At 39.2% G+C, this 26152-nt stretch overlaps 1 protein-coding gene across 1 annotated transcript in view; it reads right to left on the bottom strand.

Annotated features, from left to right (window-relative positions):
- The window catches only part of LOC146003250 (protein lin-54 homolog), a 106366-nt gene that overhangs the window by 35001 nt on the left and 45213 nt on the right, over positions 1 to 26152 (bottom strand). The window contains exon 7 of the mRNA XM_083141431.1: positions 15120 to 15326. Within this exon, the coding sequence (XP_082997557.1) occupies positions 15120 to 15326 (207 nt within the window). The remainder of the gene's footprint in view (positions 1 to 15119; positions 15327 to 26152) is intronic.

Below are 26152 nucleotides of genomic sequence, written 5' to 3'. Positions count from 1 at the left end.
CAACGAATACAACCTCCTTAACGGTTCTCCTTTATGTCGGGACTCATACAATCATATGTGCTTTTTTTCAGTTACGCAGCAAAAATAACATTCAAAAGAGTAATGGTAAAACTCTCGATCTTGTGCTAACAAACGTTTTTGGGATTCAGTGGACACGAGAAACTCAGCCACTCGTGCCAGAGGATAAACATCACCCTTGTCTAGTAACTGAAATAAAACACACGAAAAGAACACAAAGTAACCTTCCGCCGAACAACCTCTCGTACAATTATATACAACAATATATCGATCGTTAACTGGGATACACTAAAACTATGTGATAATGTAAACGAAATGACAGATATGTTTTACAATATAATATACGAAGCTTTTGACGCGAGCATCCCCTTAAGATGCCTAACGCCTCCTAAAAATGCATGCCAGTACAGTCAAGTCTCGATTCTAAGACCCCGGATTTAACGACCCTCTCAAAGTAACAACCCTTTTCCCGGGAACCGTGATGGAAGAAAAGAAAAAAAAAAAAAACAAGGAAATTGGCTGAAAAATACGTTTCTTGCACTCATTTTATTCACTGTGTTGCAATTCCCTTCACGAGCGCTCTGCGGGTCGCAAGTGGGCCTGATCTAAAAATAGACACCACCACACCACGCTTGAGTGATATCCAATAGCACTTGACCTCTGTCATCCCCTCCCCCAAGCTCAGCAACGGTTGCTACTTACGTGCCAGGCTTGTTTTGCCATTGTGATTTCGCTTGCTCTTGGATATGCTACCCTCTCTTTGTGCTTGTGCTATTACGTCTTGGATTTGTGCATTGTGTTTTGGATTACGATTTTGGATTTCTCTTGGTTTTGATTACAGCTATTTTGATGACTTACGCTTTTTTTCATTTCGATTTGTTTGTATTTTTGGATTTGATTTTGTGAACGATTTTTGACGACCCACGCTATTTATTACGGATTTGTGATTTCGGCAAAATGAGTGGAAAGAGGACATTCTTGACGCTTATAAAGAAGTACGAGATCATCCAGGAAATGGACGAAAAGAAAATCACAAAGACAGAGATTGCGCGGCGGCATGATATTCCGAAGTCGACGCTTTACACGAATCTCAAAATGAGAGATGAAATCGTGAACGCAGTGCAGAAGGAAGGTCACAATGTTAAATCGAAAAATTTGAAAGGCGCGGTGCATGCAAACCTGGAAAAGGCTATGCTGGAGTGGTTTGGCCAGCAGAGAGCTCAAAATATACCTATTAATGGACCAATGATGCAGAAGAAGGCCGACGACTTTGCCCTGAAGTTGGGGATAGATAACTTTAAATGTTCAAGTGGGTGGCTGGAGCGTTTCAAAGTGCATCACGGAATGTCCAGCCACAAAGTCGTCGGCGAAAGTGCATCAGTCGATCCGAAATCGGTTAGTGAGTGGCTGCCGTTGGTACAAAACATCCTCAACCGCTATCCCCCTCAAGATGTCTACAACGTTGACGAGCTGGGGATATTCTACAATCTGATGCCAGATCGCACTCTTGCCGTGAAAGGGGATAAGTGCAAGGGTGCGAAGAGGAGTAAAGAGCGTCTCACCGTCCTTCTGTGCTGCAACATGGACGGCAGCGATAAAATGAAGCATCTCGTGATCGGAAAGTTCAAGAAACCCCGAGGTTTCAAGGGCAACATCCTGTCTTGTGATTATGACTTTAATAAGAAGGCATGGATGACCTCGGGGGTTTTTGCGAGGTGGCTTTGAGGTTTCGACTAGAGGATGGGTGCGGCAAACAGGAAAGTCGTGCTCTTCGTCGACAATTGCCCTGCACATCCTTCTCTCGACGATCTCCGGAACATCGAGCTGGTTTTGTTACCAAAGAACACCACCAGCGTGCTTCAGCCTCTGGACCAGGGGATAATCCAACAAGTGAAGGTGAAGTACCGTGAGATGCTTGTGCGGGGTATGGTGTGGAAACTTGACATGGGCCAGGAAGTCAAGAAGTGGGACGTGTTCAGGGCCATGGGAGGAATCGTCGCCAGTTGGAGGACTGTGAGGCCTGAAGTTATTACAAACTGTTTCCGACATGCCCACTTTGTCCCACGAGTCGACAAAGAACATGCCGTCGGTGTGCCTTCCGCTGCCGCCAGTGGATGCGGAGCCCCAGCCTGCCCAATCGACAGCGCCTGCATCTGTCACCCCGACTTTCTCTCGTCCGTGCAATGAAGAAACTTGGCAGAGTTTGGCCCCAGGCTGCACGTACGAGCAGTACATAACAGCGGACAATGACATTGCTGTCTGGGGCACCCTCGATGATGCAGATATAGTCAGAGGGCAGCAGGAATCTAGTGATGAAGAGGGGGAGGAAGAAATTGAAGGCCCCACCATCAAAGACATTCTTAAAGCGGGGGATGTGTATGAACGCATACTGAAACACGGGGGCGCCAGTGAAGAGATGTGGTCTCACTTTTACAAAGTGAAAGACTTTGCAGAACAGTCTAAGAAGAAACAGACATCGATAATGGACTTCTTCAGAAAGTAGTGGGGAGGGGGAAGCAGTGTGTGTATGGGGGGGGGGAACCAGTGAATTTGATCAAGGACAAACTGACAATTGATGAAAATAAGCCTGAATATTGCCATTGGTGAGTAGACTTATTGGTGTTTTGTGTTTATAAAATTACGTGTTTTTGTCTGTAATTTTCTAGCAATATTGTTTTGTTTTGGTAATGCGATATTTTACATGGTTAACATATATGTACATATAAGGAGGTAGAATTATGCATCTATGGCCTCCATTAAAGGTGTCATCCCACCATTCGCTTGGACTGACTTGTTACTGACAATTGATAAAAATATGCCTGAATATTGCAATGACGAGTAGACTTATTGATGTTCTATGTTTATAAAATTACGTGTTTTTTGTCCGTTTCACTATCTAGCAATATTTAATTATTGTTTTGTTAATGCGACTTTTGACATGGTAAAAATATATACATGTAAGGAGGAAGAATTATGCATCCATGGCCTCCATTAAAGGTATCATCTGGACTGACTTATTGGACAAATATGTTGCTTTTGATTTTCGTCGCAATTGCAATAATTGCAAACTCCAAGTTTGCTCACTTAGTGAAAATGTTTGAAAAAGGTCAAATTTGATACACAGAGAAAAAAAGTACTACATATATACCGTATTTATGCGTATACAGTATAAGGCACGCGCTGGTTTTTATTCAAGTTCTGCGTCTGAAACATTGCTCGTGTGTTCATTGACAGCATGGGAATGCGTTAAGAAGTGCTCGATCCACCCTTCTTTTTTTTCCCTTCTGCAGCTTGCTTCGAAAATTAGCACTTTACTGATAAGACTTCTCTTCTTCAACACGTGCAGTGCGATGTCCTTTAAAACTTGTTCAACCACCTATTTCCCCCTCCCTTCCTTTTCAGCCAGACTGCTACTGCCCGGCACAGGTGTTTTGTCTGGGTGGTAAACATTGCTTGCCCTTATCAACTACGGTAATAATCACAATGACTCATCCAGAAGAAAAACGGCATTGTTTTGAATCTGCAGCTTCACAAGACTGTTTTGCTTTGATGATTACGAAATTCGAACACCGTACACAAAGCGAGGAGTTAAAAGACAAGCCAGTTTCTTCCGCTCTTCTCCAGCTTTCTGAAAAGAAGAGAGACCATAACTCTTATCTTGCGGCGGGGTGATTCCATCTTCTTCCGCTTGCGTTCATGGCGATGCTAGTTGATGCGAGCCTTTTACTTTCTGCCTTACACGGAAGAAGGAACCATGCCGCCCGCAGCAAGAGAAGACGACACTTCCAGACAGGTGGTGAAATCGATCGCAAATAAATTTTGCGCGGAAAAATGAACTTGCGAAGGTGTCAAAACTTGTTTAGAGTTCAGTTTATGCTGTTGGGCTAATTGACACTGGATACCTGTATGCAGTTTAAAGTGTGATCTACATAACTGAAATATAATAGTACACAACCTTAGGGGAATTGGCAGGGACAGACAAAAAAAAAAGCATATGTACTAACGTGTTTCCTTTTTCAGGCAGGATTTCGATGCAAGTCAGGGAAGAGTTTGCCCTGATCACTTGAATGGGGGGAGGGGGATGAATATGAAGTTGGTTGAAGCAAAGAAAAAGCGACTTTTTTTGACGATGTATTTTACACAGCTGAACCAGAACGAAATTTACAGCCCCGCTTTTTTTTTTGGCCTGGTGCCAAGAAAGGTTGTGTTGTGTCTCCCAAGAGATTTTATCTTTCCATTTAATCCTGTACAATGCTCTAGTAGACCCGTATAAAATCCAACATTCATTCTGCCCGATTATCTCCTGACTTTTGCTGGTGTCAGTGTAACTGGTGTCAAGATTCTTCGAGTTTCGCTTGCAATAAACGATTGTTTTCCTTTTCGTAGATCTCATTGCAAACGAGTTGCTCATGAACTAGAATTGTAAGAATTTTGGGGAAGAGCAACGACTGTGCACAATTAAAAGAAAATAACATTATTTAAAATCCTTTTTTCTTTTTAAACCTTTTCATGTTCTATTTTCCTTCTCACGACACACATCCTGTGCATTACAGGTTGTATAACTATGCAGGATAAACTGTGTTACTGTCTCCTACGAATCTTCGTGTCCTTTTCAGCTCCGTTGAAGCTAAAAATTGATGCAAATTCCAATAACGACCCCTTCGAAATAACGACCCTTTTCCCGGGAACCGTGAAAGGTCGTTGTATCGAGAGTTGACTGTATAATTAAAAAAATAAAAGCAAAGGCTCACCATCACCAAAAAAAGGAAACAAAACTTAGGTAACCCAGTTCACCATGCCAACAAATTTAAGGAACTCAGAAAAACAATCAAAAAAGAAATATCAGCTGCCCATAACAGTTACTTGTCAGACATCGAAAGTTCAAATATCGAATATTCAAAGTGACCCATCACTTTTTTTTAGTCGTACATAAATCACAACAGGCAAAATAAACAGTTTCTAGTTTCTTCAAACAATGAACCCATACTAAACCTGAATACAGTCCTTCCAGAATTTTGAAGAATTTGCGAAATACTTTCAATCTGTGTACGCAAACAATACGGCAGAGTACTACCTCAAAATCATGAGGGGCACACAGAGTGAAAAACATTAGATTCATTCAACATTCAGATGATCAGTATGACAGAAATTGAAGCAGCTGTGAAAAAATTAAAACCAAAGAAGTCGACGGGACAAGACAAAATCCCACCCTACATCTTCAAAGGATGTGTAGACATTTTTAAAAATCCACTCTCTATTATCTACAATGAGATTTTATCTTCTATGCAGTTTCCCGAACGGTGGAAAGTTACTGCTATATGTCCAGTACCGAAATTCTCGAACAACCGAAACATACAAAACCATCGTCCAATAGCTCTTTTATCTGCCCCTGCTAAAATATTTGAGCAAATCTTGTATTGCCACATATATAACCATGTCAAGGAAACTTGATCTGAATTCAAGCATGGCTTTCTGCCCAACTGCTCAATAGAAACAAACTTTGGTGAAAAACTGCATTACCAAAGCACAGTACTATAGTTCAAATCACAAACCCTGACACCTTCTGTAAACAAAACCACCTGCATGCAGAAAGCATTGCAAACTCATAGAAGTAAAATAATCCAAACGAAAATCCAGCGTTGTTACAGGATTCATTACGTAAGGTAAAACAATGGCAAATTTGTAGTATGGGATATGCTGCCGCAAATGACGTCTCACTTTAAACCCAATGCTCTTTCTTTTGTACTTATTGCTTCACCTTTATGGTTAACTCTTTGCACCAGTAATCATTTCCCATAAATTTGGCTTCTTTCTTTGAATATATTTTACTTGCATTTTTTAGACAAAATGATATAACATGGTAATGTATATTTCTAAGGTTTGATATAGATAGGAGTGTATTTGAAATTTGTTTGTACATTTTATGTAAATTGTATCTTATGTAAATAAAATATATAATGGGTATAAACAGCCATATGCATTGCTGTAAGTCCAATAAATATATTGATGATGATCAAAACAAGACAAAAAGTTCGTAAATTTATTGCGGTTGGAAACTTTGACAAGCATCCTAATAACTATTTTTGTTCCGCCAAATATAGTGCACTTCGTAAAATAACTTGGTGACATGGCACGGCAAGATAAGTGTGAACATTTTGTAGTAATATAACTTTAAATGAGTTTAGAGATTTGTGTACATAATGAGATTTTATAACATTCGTTATTTTCTAAAAATAATCATGTGAACAGCAAGGAAGTAGTGCAACTTAGTAATATTGCCTGACTTAGCCTTAGAAAAATAACATGCCAAGTTCTATGCGTGAGGGAAAGTCTCCGTTTACTCAGAGCTTGTTTTCAAAACACCAGGAAGGACAGCCTTTGAAAAGGGGTGAGAAACAGATTCAACTCAATATTTATGTAACGTTCTGTCAGTAGTATCCTGAGAAACCAGTAAATGAAGTGGTTAAGTTGGTATCCCAGTGCAGTGGTGTGTCAGTGTCTGCAGTTTTAAGGGTTATGAAAGAGAGAATGACCGGGAGAGTAACAATGTATGCGGCTGCATATTCGTCTGATGTTTTGAGAACGGGTTCTCACATTCAGAGGCTCTTATATAAAATGAATAGGTGCGGCGAACTATGAGTGTAACAGCAGATGATTGCGGTCAGGGATCAGCTGACGCAGAGTGATACATCGAATCGGTGAGACCGTTTGTTTACAGAAGGTCTCAGGGATGGTGATTTAGACCTTAGATGAAGGGGGGCAAGTGGATGTAATTGATTGATTGATTGATTTGTTGTCCACTTTATGCACAGTAAGGCTAGTCGGGACTGGACCTACAGTTTAAAGTGGGATCTGAACCACTATGTGCCTCCACCGGGAATCGAAACCGGGACCTCTTGATTACAAGGCGACAACGCAAGTGGATGTAATATATACTGATTTTTCCAAAGCCTTTGACACTGTACTACTAAGTAAATTGGGCACTTTCACCTTTTCCCTTCCCCTAAGGAAACTTATGGCATCATACTTAATGAATAGAAAACAATATATTTCGTATAAAGGCCACACATCCAGAGAACTTCTGGTACGTTCCGGAGTACCTCAAGGGTCCAACATAGGACCTCTTCTATTAATTAACGACTTACCAGAACACTTGATTAATTCTAGGAAACTGTTATTTGCAGACGACCCAAAAATTCTTCCAAAGAATAAAAAGTATTGAACACTGTGTTTGTCTACAACAAGACATAAATAAATTAAGTACATGGTGCTTATGCAACGCTCTTTCTTTGAATGCAGCAAAATACTATTCCGTTACTCATTCTAAACAAAGAACAGTCTTAAATTTTCAATATAAAATTAATAATATCAATTTAAAAAAATCCAAAATGGCTAAGGACTTAGGAATCTATTTTGACTCAAGTTAACTTTCACTCACCATATTAACAAAGCAATAAGTAGGGCTCGGAAGTTGAACACCTATAAATTGCCAAAAAAAAAGACCTAAAAATATTAAAAAAAGGACAAAAAAAACCGGAGAAAAGGATGTTTAAATTAGATCCAAATTAATTAATAACTTCAGTTTTAATTACATATTTAATGAATAAAAAATAAAAAATTCTGGTGGTATGGAACACACAGTGCGAAAAAACTGTATGAATGAAATGCATCTTCTTTCAGACATTACATATTTTTTAGATTAACATAATTTGAAATATCATATTTTCCCAGGTTTGTCATCCTCTAACGTGCCAACAATCACATTTGCAATGGAGTGACCCACTTCATCACGTGTTTCGTCAAGACACAAAAATCGACTTACCCGCAACGTAGTCTCAATTTTTTTCAATTGTGTCTTCATAGCAACGCTGCACGTACTCCTTTTACAGGGTGGACTAGTCAGGAATGTTACGATTTGTATACTGTTCCAAAAACTTTTTGAAAGATTCATTGTTTATCTTTGCAAACGGGATATTTGCTCTAACTAAGGCACAACAAAGGTCTTTGTAAAATGGAGACGACCTAGAATATTCATTACCACTTTGCCCTAACAGAAGCTGCGATTTCCTTTTCTCCGTGGCCTGGGAAACTACTCTCACGTGTTTCTCACGACCAGCATGCTGTTGGACATGGAACCGCTTTTCTGCACTAACTTCAGACACAAGCTGTTGCAAAAAAGAAGTTTTACTAGACCTCGCTTTAGGCATGTTAACGGTCTGGCTTTCTTTCACAAACTGAAGTCAAACAAAGTCTGAAGACAACATCCCGCCCCCTCCCTCTGCGCGGCACCTACTTTATGGTTAAAGGGCCTTGTACCGTACCTGCTTCAGTCGTCCAAAAATGTTTCTCTCTCATTTCAGGGATGGTTTAAATATACATATATTTTTTTATTTCTTTACTACAGAAAGGATGTTTAAGAGGTGATGAACTGATGATGTTTCGAATTGAGAATGGGCAGTAAAAACGTAGTCGAAAGACGGTGAAGTTGAAAAAAAAGAAAGAAGAGCTGTTAAGACCTAAAAAAGGTTAAAAAAAAACCAATAAGCCAAAAAAGGCAAAAAAGAGGACAAATAAAACCCACATTTTTCTGGCCTACAATGACCCAAAATGAACATATATTATGTTGGGTCTCGTCTTCGGACACTAGGAAAAAAAAAGATTTTTCCTCAACTTCCAAGCCCTAGTAATAAGCGACGCTTACAAACTTATTGGGCTCATTATTAGAATGGGCAGAGGCATTCGAGACACTCAAACCCTTAAGGTATTACAGTGAAACCCCGATTTTACGTTTCCGTTTAATACATTCATGCAGTAAGGCCCCGGCAAAAGGCCATGTTAAATAATAGGAAGTTCGTTCTAACTCCCGTTTCCCGCTTTATAAGTTTTCAGAGCTGTGACGATGTCTTAAAATTTGGCAGAAACCTGTTCTGTTGACTACGCGACTTCTCCCTCCCTTTTCTTGCTTTTGCAGTTGTTTCAGTCACCACGCGACCTTAAACTTCCAGATGTTAGGCTTTCGTGCGAGTGGAGGGAGGGAAGAGGCATGGTCAGTGGAAGGTGGGGGGGAAGAGGTAGGTTAAACTTGCATTTATCATACCTCCGTTGAGGGACATGAAAGGAAAACGGCACTTCTTGCATTCCCCGTGAAGACGAAATGGGACGATCCTTCTGCCGTGGGTTCAGACAACAAGCACACTGTTGCCAAACTGATTCCTGATTCTCTCTAAATGCTGCCTTCCCTAGAGTTTGGACACAATGTGTGTGACTAAGGTGTCTTTGTTCACCCTGCCCCTCCACAAAAACGCAAGTGGAAAACTGACGAGACTCGATCACCATTTGCTTCTTTGACCACACATTTACTGAATTCTTCATAGTTGACGAGAACGAAAAAAAGAGGGGTACTTGTTTGTAAAACTTTTCCTTTCTTCTTGTTTGCAACATTGAAAATGGAAAAAATTAAGGATTTGCCATACTGGATAACAACTGCACTTTCTCTTCAATGGAAATTCATTTCCGATTCCTTACGCAATATGAGTGGATGTTGTTCGGTTATTTTTAATGTGAAGTTTTTTCACGAATGAATGCTATATCTTTTGGTTATCAGAATGAAGCTGGAAACGCACAAGCTAAAGTGATCATTTTTTTCTATGGGCAGATAGGAAAAATATTCATGTCAAACCAATTGTGTGTGGGGGGAGGGGGGCAAGGTTGAGATTAATGATTCTTCTACGCCAGGCAGAGAATGTTTTCTCTATGCATATTGCGTAACTGGTATGTTGTAAAGTGATGGGGCCAGGAAAAATGAGTGAATAAACGAGATTTGCGGCAATATTTTCTGAGAGCAGCCAAATTTAGTGCACATCTAAATGTCATTAAAATGCATATTTGGGCCAAAAGAGCACGGGGGCTGCCCAAGCATGGTGCTGAACACATCACCTTCAAATTGGCAAAAAAATCTAAGAATATGTGGAGTAAAGGCAGCCGGAGCATGGTGCAAAGTGCATGGGAAACTTTACCTTCACCTTTTACTCATTTACAAAAGGGGGGGGGGGCGGGGGCGTTTGCTTTGTCATGCCACCTATGGTATCATCACTAGTAGTGCTGGGCGATATATTGTCCAGACGATATATCACTATATTGAAAAAATATCATCCAGGCGATATCAACTATATATTGGTGATATATCATCACGATATTTTAGCGATATATATCGTGCCGGCAATATATGATCACGATATTTTGGCGATATATCGTCATAATATTTTGGTGATATATAATCACAATATTTGGCGATATATATACCGTGTCAGCAATATGTAGTCATATTTGGCGATACATATATCGTGTTGGCAATATACCGTATATAGTCATATTTGGTGATATATATCATGGAGACAATATATCGCTGGTATCATGATATGGAAAAAATATAGTATCGTATCAAATTTCCGATATCGCCCATCCCTAATAACTAGTCTTGTAATTACTGAAAAGTGCCACCAAGTATTTCTGCCCGGATTTTCTTGCTCCTGTGGAAGTGAGCACCCTTACACGAGACAACTTAACCAATTAACACAAAGGCGAAAAGACTTTCCTCTGGCATCTAAAATTATGCAGTTGTTCTTCAACCTGAATACGCACATTCAACGAACATAGCGTACTGCAAGTGAAAAAAAAAAGATGCCAGTCTTCCCCAACATGAGCTCATTACTCGGGAACTGTGCAGAGCTATGCAGTAATGGAAGGATTCAGCCCCTTTCTCATTTAATGCCCCGCATCAGAAATCTTGCTCATATGACTGAAGCATTGACATGACAACATTGGAGAACTTCAAGCAGTGATCCTTCTCCTCCCCTCCTTCCTGCAACTTGCCAGGGCACACTTCTGATAAGACTTGTTCAGCACCGCTCAACCACCTGTCCGTCTCCCCCTTCCCCTCCCTTCCATTACAACCCGGTGGGAGGAGTGTCTGCGAGCAACAGGCTGGCAACCTGCGCCAAATGTTTCGTCTCCTGGCTCCAGAGCTATGACTCATCCAAAGGGAAGAAAAACAGTATTGTTTTGAATCTCCTTTTCTAAGATTGTTTTGTTTTGACGATTAGGACACACGAGTACCAGACAAAAAGCGAGGAGTTAGAAAAAGAAAATTTCTTTTTTTCCCCCTTGTTCTGCCTTCTGATAAGCACCTTGAACACAGAGCAGTGCAGGAAGGAAATGAACATGATGCTAAGAATAATATAATCGCCGCTTTTCTTCGGAACCATTCACGTGCTGAAAATAAATCACGTAATATTAAACGTTGATGGAGAAGAAGAAAGAAAGAAAGGAAAAAAAAACACGTTATTTACGGGGAAACTATTGGTGGAAGGGGTGTTTGCCCTCCGCAAGACTTCTAAATCCAATAATAAATCGTCAATTAACATGGATGTAAATAACAATCAGTGGCGAGCCCAAAGAGGGTGATGAGCGTCATAAGCACCCTGCCTCTGGCCAGTATTTCTTAATAAAAAAAAAAAAAGAACGTCAAAGGCAGGAAAAGATGGAAAATAAGGGCCGACTACTATAAAAGGTATACGTAACCTCATTCCCCCTTTCGAAATTCTGTGCTTCATGCTGTTGGGCTGATCGGGACTGGATACATATGCAGCTCAAAGTGGAATGTGAACCATTCTGCACATCTTCAGGACACTTTGATTAGAGTATATAAAGATGCTTGGCGTCCAGCTATAAAACATCACCCCCCTTCCAATTACCAGGGACTTCAAAAAATAGCAAGTAATTACCAGTTTACAGAGTAAACGGAGATCTCACACCATCAGATGCATAAACTGAACCTAATAGGTGGCAGTTAGAAGCAGTCATCCACCGTCCCTACCCTCGAAAGTGGGTCCCGTTAATCCGTCATTGATTTTAACAGCACGTCTTGCTTTTGACCTTAGAACTTTATCATCATACTTCCTTCCTGTTGTTAAATAATTTTTGATACAATATACCCCATAAAAAGTAGATTGTGTAGTAATTTCTTACTGACACTTGAGTTTCACCCCTCCCTTATGCTTTCCCACATTTTACGTTTTTTATTTACGGCCCCTGAAAAACGTAAAATCGAGGTTTGACTGTATATTACTCTTTTGGATCTGTTATATGGAACACTGACAGTATAGTACAGACTACAAAAATAGAGCGAGTACAATCGTAAATATTATATTACATGAAGTACAAACTTGAAGGTACTTATCCCAGATTTGATTCGTACAATAATCTAATTGTCGAGCTCCAAATACACAGGCTTGACAATCGAAGGACAGTACGCAACCTACTGCTGCTCTGGAAAATATTTAATGGGAAACTTCGCTCTCCTCTTTGGATCTCGAGTTCTTAACACCAAGTCGCGACCCAATCATCAAACATTTTTTGTGAATAGAGCGCAAACAAACATTGTCAAAAAATCTCATGACAATGCCTTAGAAAAGTGTAACAAAAATATTGATATATTCTGGATGCCATATATGCAATTTAAAAACAATATAATTAAAACACTTTCAAATAACGCTCACTGAAGCATGTATGATAACCTGTAACATGAACTCTCTAACTGGGTATCAGCCTGTTGGGTTCATTTATGTAAATAAATAAATAAATAAATAAAAACAAAAAAAAAAAAAGAAAGTGTTCCCCTGTGCATAGCACCACGCCATGAAGGCGTATAGGGGGTGTGGGGGTAACGCCCCACACTTTCCGGTCGTGAGTGGGGGTGATGTGATCAGCATCATGTCCCTGACCGCCTTTACCCCCCAGGGTTTCCCCCAGGTACCCATGTTATTCGACGCTGGGTGGGCGCCGGGGCCGTTTCCACCGTTAGAAAAGTTCCCGGATTTGAACCGGCCGGGGATCGAACCCGGGACCTTGAGCATGGTAGTCAGACACGTTACCGACTGAGCCACCGCGGCCACCTAATAAATAAAAACAAGCTTTATGAAACCTCTCGCATTTTTCAGATATCAAAATGGGAGATCGTTATTTACTCTCACGTTAATTGACGATTTAATGTTGGATTTAGGAGTATTCTTGATGGCAAAAACCTGCCCCTCCGAAAGTTTTCCACTTGAATAATGTTTTTGTTTTTTAATCAGTCTCAGCCTCCATTTCTACGAGCACTTTTTTTTTCTTTTTTCACATGAATGGTTCTCGGCGATTATATTGTGTGCATTTCCTTCCAACACTGCTCTGAGTGTTCAATAAGTTTATTCTTGAGTCAGGTGTAAAATAAAATTTAGTTTTGCTTATCAGAAGGTGCAGAACATGATGTTGTTTTAACGGCAAGCGACAGCTTTGCAGACGCTAGACAAAACATTGGTGCTACCTGCAGCGTAGAAGCAAGGACACCAGCTCCTCATTTTAAAGATTACGTAACTGTCGAAGACGGAACTTTTATCAGCAGTGTGAAGAAGAAAGAAACGATCCTTGCTTAACGTTTTGCCATGCGACAGACAAGAATACGGGCAATATTTCCTATGAAAAAAAAAAAACTGAATTCTACAATTATCACATTGCCCTGCACACCAGTGGCTGAGTGAGCTGGAATGGGGGGTGGGTCACTTATTTTTCATTTGTCCTATGGTTTTTGTTAGTTTTCAAGAATGTATCCAGAACTGGTTGCTCCATTTTAGACGTCAAAGGAAAGGAGAAGGGGTCCACTTCCACCCTCTACTGTAATCAGCCCCGCACACACGAGCAAGAAAATCGTGGCTGAAACAATCGACATTGTCCCCCCTCCTCCCCTTTACGTTTGCTGAGAGGAAAAGAGGGGGAAGTCACTCAGACAAAGGGACACTTTTTTGGCAAATATTATGACGTCCGCACAGTTAGGAAAACGTATGAAGTGGAAAATGGGAGTTATGATGAACGTAAGATTGAAGTAAACTTTTGCGGAAACCTGGATGACACCGCATTAAGCAGGTTGACGAACTTTAGTTGGCCTATGTGATTTTGATTATATCTAACAGTTTTGCTTTTTTATGAAGTGTTACAGGGAACAAAGAACACGATTTGAATGAAGGTGGTTACCGGAAGTTTTCGGCTGAAAGGCTAAGAGTAGCTCACTCACAGGAACCTGCTGAACCCTGCAATTGGATAATATCACTCAAGCATGGTGTGATGGTGTCTATTATTAGATCAGGCTTGCTTGCGAGTGGTAGAGCGCTCGTGAAGGGAATGAGTGCAACAAACGTACCTTTAGGCAGAATTCCTTCAATTTTTCAACTATTTTCCAAATTTTTCACGGTTCCTGTGAAAAGGGTTGTTACTTCGAGAGGGTCGTAGAATCAAGAGCCGACTGTACAAAAATGTGTATGTAATCATGTTCAAGTGGAAGAAAAGGCTCCACAGCCTAATATCACCATGAAAAACAAGATAAAATAAATAAATCATTCTGTAGTTGTGTTATTGGAAATAATCATGTTCTCACTTGTAGAACAAGGAGAGAAAAAAACAACAACAAAAAAAAAAAAACAACTCAAAACTTGAAAAAGAGTTTTCAATAATGAAGGCTTCCTAGTTTATAAACCAACCTTGTTCACAATATGAAACTGCAAGTATATCAATATTTATGACTGGTCTACGGTGTTCTTGCAAGAAGAGTTTTCAGGGGACATTCACAAGGAATGTGTTAAAACAATCTTGGTAACGATTGGCACAAAAAAACTAGGGGGGAATGTTGCACAGCACAAGACACACGAGTTGATGAATAGATGTGGAGTCTGTTACAAGGTTCATACATTGGAAGTGGCGTATGTAGGTCACTCCAGAAAAATTGGACGAACAAAAGATGTGACAGAGTTAAAAATGGATAATTTCTTTTGGCCTTGCCATTAGTAAGAAAAAAATAATAAAAAAAAAAAAAATCTCGCCAACGAAGGAAGGTTTTCCACATCAGTGGGCATCCAGACATTTTGGAACTACAAGACTATCAGAAAACATGAATCAGCTTTTAATTTATTTTACTCTGAAAATGCATACTTGCATGTTTGAATTTCCACTTACTCCTCTCTTTGTAGCAATATAAATAACTAAATAAATTAAAAATATAAAAAGTGACCTACCTGAGTCAGGTACTGGGCAGGAAGCATGAATATGTTACCAACATTTGTTCCACTTGGCAAAATAGTAGTGGTAGGCGTCAGCTGACTAACAGCAGACACAGGTATAGTAGCAACACCAGAGTTTGATGATCTAATTTGGCTAACAGGTGCTGAAGCAGGAATTAAAATTCTCTGGGTCTGTTGTCCTGTTGCTGATTTTGGAACAACCTAAAAAGTTTTAATTCACGTTAATTAAGCTTAACACTTCTTTTCTTTTACATAATGCCTCACTCTTGCTATTAAAAACAAATTACTGACTTTGAAACCATGTATTACTTAATATAAATTTACAAAGGCAACTCTGGAAAGTTTTAACTAGAGCTAGGTTGATATTAATGTATCTTTAGGAGCTGATATCAATAGTATGGTAAGGTATAGGCTCATATTTAATTAGTGGTTTCAGTCAAGCTGATTGTGTGTGATTGATTCTCTCCTAAGAGAAACCCTGAATATTTTGCATGAGAAAAACAGTGGAATTACATATAAATTCATAGCATAAACACAATTTAAATCAATCATTACTTGGGATGGACAGATGTGAAATTTTTGCCAATTACAAAATTCTACCGATCTGATATTAAATTACAACTATCTCAGGAAGAACATGAAAGGGCCATTCACTTTCTTAATTAGTGTACATAGTAAGATACTACAATAGGTATTGTGTAGAATATTCAGCAAAAAATACAGACTCCACCAGGACTCACACCCGGCTCTCTGGCATACCGTGCCATTGCTCTACCACCGAGCCAGCCTGGCTTTGCCTGATTTTTCGCTGCTGTTGTTTTACCTGTGTGGAATTGTCTCTGCTAGTGGTACTGCAACAGGATTTGTTGCCTTTGAAACACTATAGACATCGAAGTTGCCTGGTTCCTCCGGGCATGGAGATTTCAAATAATTCAATTAGGCACACACAGGAGATGTGTAGCGGTAGCGAAAAATCAGGTGAAGCCAGGCAGGCTCGGTAACTTGGTGGTAGAGCAATGGCACGGTATGCCAGAGATCCAAGTTCGAGTCCTGGTCCCTATGTGTGCCTAATTGAAAGAATGCAATACATATTGCTTCGAAAAATTAACTGCACATTATGCAGGGCTCAGTTGATATCATTTTGAACCAAAAATAGCACAGATAGGTTTGCCTATTCTCACTAATACAGTTGCTTGACAATTGTAATAATTAAAAGTAGTTCAAAATATTGGTTAATATTAGGGATGGGACATATTAATTGGTATTATGACGATAGTTGCATCATAATGTATATTTGAAATCAAAGTGTCTGCCTGTTTCAGTAGTTGTTAGTGTGGCAAGTGCGATGTTTCAAGTCCAAATAGTATGAGAGAATCACAACAGGTGGCAGTAGCATACAAGCTACAATCTGTTAGTATGGTAACGTTTCCGAGATTATCGCTAGATGTCACCATTTCTTTGTAAGAGAAGTATGTGAATGTTTACATGTCTGAAAAAATAAAACATTTTGTATTGACTTAAAAGTATTGTTATCTTGGAAAGCAAAAATTATTTAACAATGAAAATTACAATTACGAATGTCAATAATTTGTGCAAAGTACAAGTTGGCTACATATCAGCACCCTCCATGGGACTTTTCATCAAACGATGGCAGCGAGTGGGAGAGGTGCTAGAACAGGAAATTGACACCTGATGTTTCGTGCAAGGTGTTAGATTTCGTGATTGTGATGAATGCAGCATCATCCCGTCGAATAACATGAGTTCGGCCCGATGATTATCATTATTGGAAGATATTAGGTACTGAAATCCTGATAGGTAGGACTTTGTCGCCAAGATCTTGGACGACAGGCATAGACCAAGGGATTACATCATCCATACTGTTTTGTCTTCACCGGAGGTAAGGAAACTGCTTCTTCCTTTCTCCCACATGGAGACACGTGACGAGAAACATGACAGGAAATGAATCAACGTACCATTCGTAGCTCAAAGTGTTTGAGTGGATTTTTTTTAAGCCATTTTATTTCAAGAGAATATATAATCATTCATGAATGAGCAGGTTCAATTATATAACCACGCTGGCACCATCTTGGAAAAAAGCTGATTTCATGATTATTTCAGCTTCAATTTGAAACTTTCTGGAGATAAATGACCTCGAAATTGCTAAGAAACAAATCTTTTCTTGTACGTTTAGGAAACCAACAGTCAAAACACAACGAATATTTCATTACGTAAGCACAATTCTTGTATTTGAACATTTCACGGGTGCTTTGCTGTATTAATAATGCAAGATTACAACGAAGTATTATATCGATAATTAGTAGTATCACATTGAACTATCTCTAAACAACCACGATTTTACTATTTTTTGTAGGTAATTATAAGAAAGTTAATCTAAGGGTCTTTCGACGAATATTTTTTTATGCAATACAGAATTTTATGTACATGACACCACACTTGCTAAGAGACTTTGAAACTTGGCTGAAAAGTGTGTGGAATTTTCTGTGAATAAAGTACGTGAGAAGTTAATGATACATAACTGTATTTCATAAACACTTGTGTGAATAAGATTGCAAAGTAAAAGTGCTTGTACGTTACACAGAAATTCATTGATCTTTTTTGTATCTTGGCTAATAGGAAACTGACCTTCCTCTGTAATTGTATTACAATGTAAACGTGAGAGTTTGTACACTAACGTAAATAACAATTTTATACAGTTTTGGAAAAGTGTCGTTGATATGTAAATGTCAGTGTACTTCACTTAAAATTTTGGTAAAGCATGATATACATTGGCCTATAAGAATCTGACCTTGCTCTGTAGTATTTTAAGGGTGTATGCTCACTGTTTGTCCACTACAGTGCAGCATTAATATTTTGTTCATTTTTAACGAGAAACATTGATATGAAAACAATCTTTTACTCATTACTAAATTTCATTGATCATTCTGTATTCTGGCCGTTGTGTTAATGTTCTTTCAATAATATCGTCAGTTTGAGCATTGTACACTGAAATACGTAACTATTTCCAGTTCATCTAAAAGAGATATTTTAAAATTTTCACTCTTCATATTTAATAAATGCGATTATCCTTCATAAAGCAAAAATCTGGATTGATATTTTACACAGGTTGTTTACAATAAAACTATAGTTATATTTACACTGGTATTGATCTTACCACCGAGTATTCAACTTACATCACCCACGCTGTTCCATTTATTGTCTGTATAGTAATTGTGAATTATTCTCTTGCAGAGGGGGGGGGGGGGGGATTCTTGTGTGTATACTGGGCATTAAAAATAATGTACGTGAATGCTAACATGGACGTTCTTATGAATGCATAACTTTCAAGAAGGAATGGAAAAAAGTTGTTACATTAGTAGTAGTAAACAAATACCCCGGTGTATAATACACACTTGTTGCACATAAACAGAATGCAATTAATGGTTCATTCTCTTATTTGTAAATAATAGGAGTATATCCGATAGCCTAACCCTCTAGGGGAAAATCAATTTGCATAATTTCTAGGGAAGTACTCTGTTGTCGTCTGCAATTACCCTTGGTGTTTAAAATGGGGAAGGGTTTGCACGATTTGTTTCACAAATTGGGAAGTTAGGCAGGGTGTTCCAAAAGTTCTTGGATCGTGTTTTGATGTGAATCTTCATTTTTACTTTGGTCTTGTACGGCGAATTTGATTTTTTTTTTCTTTCTCATGTTTGGCATTCTTCAATTCTATAACCCTCCAGTCTGTGCTCCTGGTGTTAACAAGTGAGACAGACAAGAAACAGTTGGAAAGGGAAAAAATTGGGAGTTTGTGGATTTTGGAGGCTTGATGTCTGGTGTTGGGGTTTCTTGTATCGCTTCCGGTTTGGGGATGACCTCACCACTGGCATGTCGTCTCAGTACTCTTATCGGTATGAGCCGATATAGACAGCCCGGTGTATCAGGTTATTGATAAAATTACCAATTATTTTACTGATCTGATATACAGGGTGTCATTTTAATGGCACCCACAGACCACAGATTCGTATAGAGGACATCAAAACAAACAACTTTTCTCAGTAACATTTTTCTCATTGGTGCGTCGATTCGACGCTACAGCCGTTCAAAAAAGACCTTTTTGCCACCTGGATGCGGGCAACCCAACACAACATTTGATCGTATCTGTGACGTCATTTCCTGCGGCGAAACAGCACACAGCAGGGTTGCAAGGAACGCACTAATTTTGTGAAAGTGACAAACTACCAACCACATTATTAGGTGTAAAACAAAGCGAGAAACACGTCCAGCAGACCGAACATTACAGCCTACCAGCTAGAAGATGAGCAGTCATCTCAGGGGAAGGGGAAAGTGAACCAACTATATGAGAAATGATAAAAAAGTATTAAAAATGAAGTGTTAATATCGGATTTTGTCGCAGCCTACATGTCAAATATCAACAACAATAAATTTTATTGGACTTACAGCTTACGTTTGGCTGTTTATGCCCAGCTACATATCAAATATTTGCAAATCTCATTGCAAATTTGATATCTAGAGGTTTGTGTCCAGATGCCTTGTGGTACTTTTGTGCTGATAACGGAAGTATCCGAGGTTCACGTTGTTACATTACGACTAAAACACGTACAACCACAGTAGCAATGTAATGATGAATCAGTACCGAATATACTGCCCTGTTCACAGTTGCAAACTATTACGTGTGTATCCGGTGCATAGATAAACACAGTCCTCGGAGAGCTTGTATTACTACTACTTATATCCCTGCATCTTTCAACCATTTTTGCCACTTGCCTCATAATGCTCTGAATATACATTGTAAGTGTGGCTTACCTTTGGAATTTTGAGTTCTTTCATTTCTATTTTGTCATCTGTTCAGTCTGTCACAGACAACTACACTCATGCTCATAAATTAAGGATAATACTGAATCTTGTACAAAGAAATATTTGATGTGTACGTTGCAGCTTGAAATGATGTCCGGGTACTGTACCAAAGAACCAGTGTTGACTATGACCTTGATCCAGTGTGTGGTGGCGCTGTAAGCAGGCAAATGACTCACAGGAGCGAAACTGCTGACCAGAGTACAGTGCCTATAGGAAGTGTGCAGTTGTGTTCGGTTGTGCGAATGTTGAGTGTGTGTGTGAAATGTCTCAACGAACACTTATTGATGATGTAATGAGGGGAAGGATACTTGGGCAGCTAGAGGCGGGCCAAAGACAGCAGGTCGTGTCACAGGTGCTCCATGTGCCACAAAGTGTCATCTCACGATTATGGCAACGATTCCAACAGACTGGAAACGTGTCTCGGCGCTACAGCAGTGGACGTCCACAGTGTACACCACGAGAAGACAAGTATCTCACCGTAAGTGCCCGGAGACACTGACGGAGTACTGCTGGGGGCCTTGCTCGAGACCTTGCAGCTGCCACTGGAACAGTTGTTTCCAGACACACAGTGTACAGACGGCTCAACAGGCACGGTATATTCGCCCGGAGACCTGCAATTTGCATTCCACTGTCAAATGGTCAAAGAGTAGCCCGTAACAACTGGTGTAGAGAACACAGGGGATGGGCAATGGAAGAATGGTCTCAGGTACTCTTCACTGACGAGTCCAGGTATAGTCTCAACAATGATTCTCGTCGTGTAACCATCTGGCGTGAACCAGGAACCAGATACCGACCCGGTACCATCGTCGAAAGGGACCAGTATGGAGGTGGTGGTGTCATGGTGTGGGGTGGCATTATCCTGGGTTCACGTACACACTTGCATATCTTCGACAGAGGTACTGTAACAGGTCAGGTGTACCGGGATGTTATTCTGCAAGACTATGATCATCTTTCAGAGGTGCAGTCGGTCCTCTGTTCCTCCTGATGGATGACAATGCCAGGCCACACCGAGCTGCTATTGTGGAGGAGTACTTTCAAACAGAAGACATCATACGAATGGAATGGCCTGCCTATTTCCCTGACCTCAACCCAATCGAACATGCTTGGGATGCTCTAGGCCGACGTGCCGCCGCACGTCTTCCACCTCCTCGGACTCTTCAGGAGCTCCGACAGGCACTGCTGCAAGAATGTGAGGCCATACCCCAACAGCTGCTCGACAACCTCCTCCAGAGTATGCCAAGCCATTGTACTGCATGTGTCAATGTGCATGGGCATCACATTCCATACTGAAACCTGTGCACATGCTCAAAGAACTGTGGAACAATATTTTACAATCTCCCTTGCTTTGTATCATATGTGCGCTCTTTGGCTTTTTTCACGTTTTCTGCAATAAACAGGGTTAAACATGGTATGTGGATGTCTTTCTTGTGTGTTCAACATGTGTCTGTGCTACCACAACTAGTTTGTTTCAGTGCTGTATCGTGGGGCACCAAAACGTCTATTATCCTTAATTTATGAGCATGAGTGCAGTATCAGAAGGACGAAGTGGATAGATTAAATTGTATATGCTAACTTAGTAACTAGATTTGGAAATATTTGACATGTAAGCTCAGACAAAATTCAATATGACCACTTCCACTTGAATTCTATTTTCTTTCTATCATTTTTCGTATAGTTTGTCTACTTTCTGTTAGGTTACAGAACGTGTTTTCTCGTTTTGTTTTAGGGTACATAATTTGGCTGATTGTAGCTATGTCATTTTTCATAGAATATGTGTGTTCCTGGCAAGCATGGAACGCATCACTTCACGACGGGATATGACGTCACAAATGCAATCAAATGATGTGTGTGGTTGCCAGCATGCATGTGGCAAAACGGGCTTTTTTGAACGACAGTAGCGCCGAAACTACGCACCAAAGAGAGAAATGTTACTGAGAAAGTTTTGATGTCCTCTATACGTTTCCGTGGTTACCATTAAAATGACACCCTGTATATCTACAAATCTATATACAGGGTGTTCTCATCTAACATTGCAACCTGAAATATTTCGTGAACAACAACAAATATTGAAAAACTGCTTTCACAGATATATAGGTATGAGAGGGGCTCATGTAATTAATGGACACAATACATTCAACTACGTAAGGAAATACGATTTTCAACACAAACATAGTTTTATTTTTAATGGAAACCCCATTTTATTTTCAGCTCATTTGAAAGTATGGAAAAAATTATTAAGAATGGCCTTTGTTACATTATAATACGTCAAGTAGTTCTCAAGTACTTGTAACCTGAAGTTGAGCGTGAAGGCACATCCTTCACTATGCCTGTCGGCAGAGCCGAGCACAAATGCCGTTGTGCATACAGTCTGCACACATGTGCTGAATTTTTCCTACAATTGCCACAGATAAGTATCATCCCTGCCTTTTCAGAGTCTGAAAATACTATTTTCTCAGCAACAGTCCAAACGTACGTACACTATCACAAACATATTTTTAATTAGTGCACTTTGTTACACCCTTGCTTTATTTGATAAATCAATTTGAAGGAAAAAATGTATAAGCTGCAATGTTTAAAAGTTGAAAACTTAAAGATTTGTCATGACCAAACGAGAAAAGTTGATTGTTCCAATGTACTAAAAATTATGATGTAAATAAACGAACGCCAATTAAAAATTAGAAAGATGCTAATGTACTCACATTTATGTATGTAACTGATGGCATAATGTTTAAAATTTATACTTTTTAAGTAACAGTTATTTGTTACCTCAGAAAGATGTATCAGAACCTTTTAGAGAATTTGTCAGAGCTTACTTATATACAAACTACACATTTTATTGTAACCCGCAGTTGCTGGAAACAACTTTCCTAAGCACAATTCATAGTATGCAGAAGAGTAACATGTTTGTTACTATACACAAATGGCATCAAAAGGGGGATATGTATGTTACGACACACGAATCAATTTCTGAGAATGTTTGTTTCAAGCGTCAACTTCAGGTTACAATTACTTGAGAACTACTTGACGTATTTCAATGTAACAAATGCAGTTCTTAATGATTTCTTCCGTACTTTCAAATGCGCTGAAAATAAAATGGGGTTTCCATTTAAAAAAACTAAGTTTGTGTTGAAAATCATACTTCCTTATGTAGTTGAACGTATTGTGTCCACTAATTGCATGAGCCCCTATCATGCCTATATATCTGCGAAAGCAGTTTTTAATATTTGTTGTTGTTCATGAAATATTTCAGATCGCAATGTTAGATGAGACACCCTGTATATAAAAATGGATCTATGTGTGTGTATGTTTGTTTCAGCATAACTCTCAGAAGGACTGGTTCAATTTCAACCAAACTTGGTACACATATCACTTGCCATCTGAAAAGAAATACTGTCAGGGTAAAACACCTGTAAAAATAATTTAAAATGACATATTAGTGTGGAACCTATAGTTTTCGGGGTTGCTAAGAAACTAAGTCGGTGACACTCCCAATGCCGTTCAACTCCAAAACACCCCTAAGGATGGAGGTGGGAAGAGGGTGACCGATGTTAGTGTGGAATCCATAGTTTTCGGGGTTGCTAAGATGAATAGTGACACTCCCAATGCCGTTCAACTCCAAGTTCATTACCTATCGGCATGGGGGGGGGGAGAGGGGGTGAAAAAGAAAATGTCGAACATGACCTACATTAGTGTCGAATTTATAGTTTTCGGAGTTGCTAAGCTAATTGATGACATTCATGACATTTAATTTCAAAGATCATTCTTGCTCCTGGAGGCGAAACAAAAAATGTTGTTTATATTCAAGTTTCGAGTTAAATTATTAATATAGTGAATTTGTAAAAGATTTTACTTTATAATTTGTATACTGTACTAATACTTTTAAATACCTGTAAATAAAATTAGTTACATTTTACACTATAGTTAGAATTCATTATTTTCCTGTCTAATAGATGATTGGGATTAATAAATACCCGGGCAATGCCAGGTAATCAACTAGTATCTTATAATTAGGGGGATGCATATTTAGTTTTTGACGAAAAAACGAAATGTCAAAAAACACATTGTACTTTTAATTTTTCATGATTTTGAAAGGTGAGAGATTAATTTTGCTACCATGTTTTGTAAAGAAATAATGCGAAATGAACTGCAAAATGCGAAACAAACTCTTCAAACATGAAACTTAGGGTTTATTTACCGATGCGACAGCTTCTGAGGTCTGAATTATCCTGCAAGTTATGCAATTCACGGAGAATTGATTAATTCTGCTGTTAATATTGGAGAAGCAAAAATGGACTCCTTTACACAGAAATAAACTTAATACTCTGATAACTACATTAATGTGCAATTAGAAGTGAAATGTTAATTTTGTGTAATAAGTGTAGTTTTCAATCAAATTTAGGCTTATGTTCACAATTTAAAAACCAAAATGTATTTTTAAATACCACTTCTAATCTGATTTTTCACCGCTATAACACCGTAATTTTTTTATTTACCGCTTTTGAACCCGAAATTGACTCAGTTTTTATACCGAAATTTTGCTTTTTTATTTACCAAAATTATGTGCCTCTACTTATAATTTAGTGCAAAATTCTGCCATATTGTTATAATTTTTATGGATAATCTCTATGTGCTACTTTTAAAAGAAGTAAATGTCTACATATGCAACTTCTTTTGCATTGTACATATCTATTAAGGAAGTCAATGAATCATTCAGGTTTTTCAAGGATAATTTGGAATTTTACATAGAATCCTTAAATTTTATATCGGTACTTTATCGGTATTGACCCATCCCTAATTCATAATGTATTAGAAATTTTATATCGGTACTTTATCGGTATCGACCCATTCCTAATTCATAATGTATTAGAATGTATATATTCAAGTACGAGTAAAATAGTTTCGTACCTTTTTTTTATTTTTATTTTTCTTGTATTCTACAGACCTTAAACTACTTTTCTATGTAGTTTCCACTATTGTTCAAGCATTTGTCGTAGCGTGGCACTAGTTTTTGTATCCCATCATCATAGAATGTTCCCGCCTGTGATGAAAGCCATCCATGCACTACTGCTTCGACGTCGTCATACTCGTCGAAATGCTGACCAGCAAGAAACTTCTTCTGACGAAGAGATGGTAGTCACTTGGTGTCATGTCAGGGATGTAGGACGGATGATCAAATTGTTCCCAGCCGAATGACGATCAAATTTTGAGTTTGTTGGGCCGTATGCAGACGAGCATTGTCGTGAAGCAACACAATGCCTTTGCTAATCAGTCCACGTCTTTTGTTTTTAATTGCACGACACAACCGGATTAATGTGTCATGTTTGGAGCAAAGCACCCTGGGGTGACTCCGTTCGGCGCTGGATTCCATTCCCTGGACAATCCTGGAGAGTGGAAGTGTCGACGAAGCATGTGACGTGCTATAGTGCACGTCAAATTTCCTGCATATGGCGATAGCCAATAGCAGCGCACTGCAGCGGTGCCATGTCGAAATCTCACACGGAAAAGAGACAGCGTGGTTGAGCGAAACGCCTTGTCACGGAGAGCACGGAACATTAGATAATATAACATATAATAAACTTAATGGGAGAAAAGAACATACCTGATTATGCCAGAGAGACTGCATAATTGTTTCAATATTCTCAAGGTGGAAGTTGTACAGCCTTTGTAAGATATTTTGCCCCGTAAAGAGTACGTTATCCTTTTGGCAGTAGAAAATTCGCCACAATCGTAAATTTCAAAGACGGTTCTACGAACTACGTCTTTTTCAAAGTTATCTAAGTTTGTCGTTCTTTTTTGGTACGTTAATGTGCTTTCTAGGTGATTGAAACATTGGGGCAGGCCCCGATCCACATTATTTTGCCCCCGAACATATCCGAGAAACGGTAGCTTGATTCACACCACACGCTTGAGCTGTTAGAGCCTGGCAGTTCTTAAAGTCAATTTTACTGCTCTCTTCTTCACTCGAACATTTTTTTTTAAAAAATTGTACACCTCAAAAATCACCTGTCGTGCCTGGCTTCGTACAACACTGTATTGTTCTCTCTTCTCTCGCTATCACTACCACTTGGTTTATTCAACGACATGCTGCACACACACACACACACACACTAAAAACGTGGAAAAAACGAACAGTGACGGTATCCTCTTCGTCA

This window comes from Lepisma saccharinum, chromosome 20 (genome assembly GCF_977018435.1).
Source record: "Lepisma saccharinum chromosome 20, izLepSacc3.1, whole genome shotgun sequence".
Classification (NCBI taxonomy): Eukaryota; Metazoa; Arthropoda; class Insecta; order Zygentoma; family Lepismatidae; genus Lepisma; species Lepisma saccharinum.
This window is presented reverse-complemented; position numbering and strand designations above follow the sequence as displayed.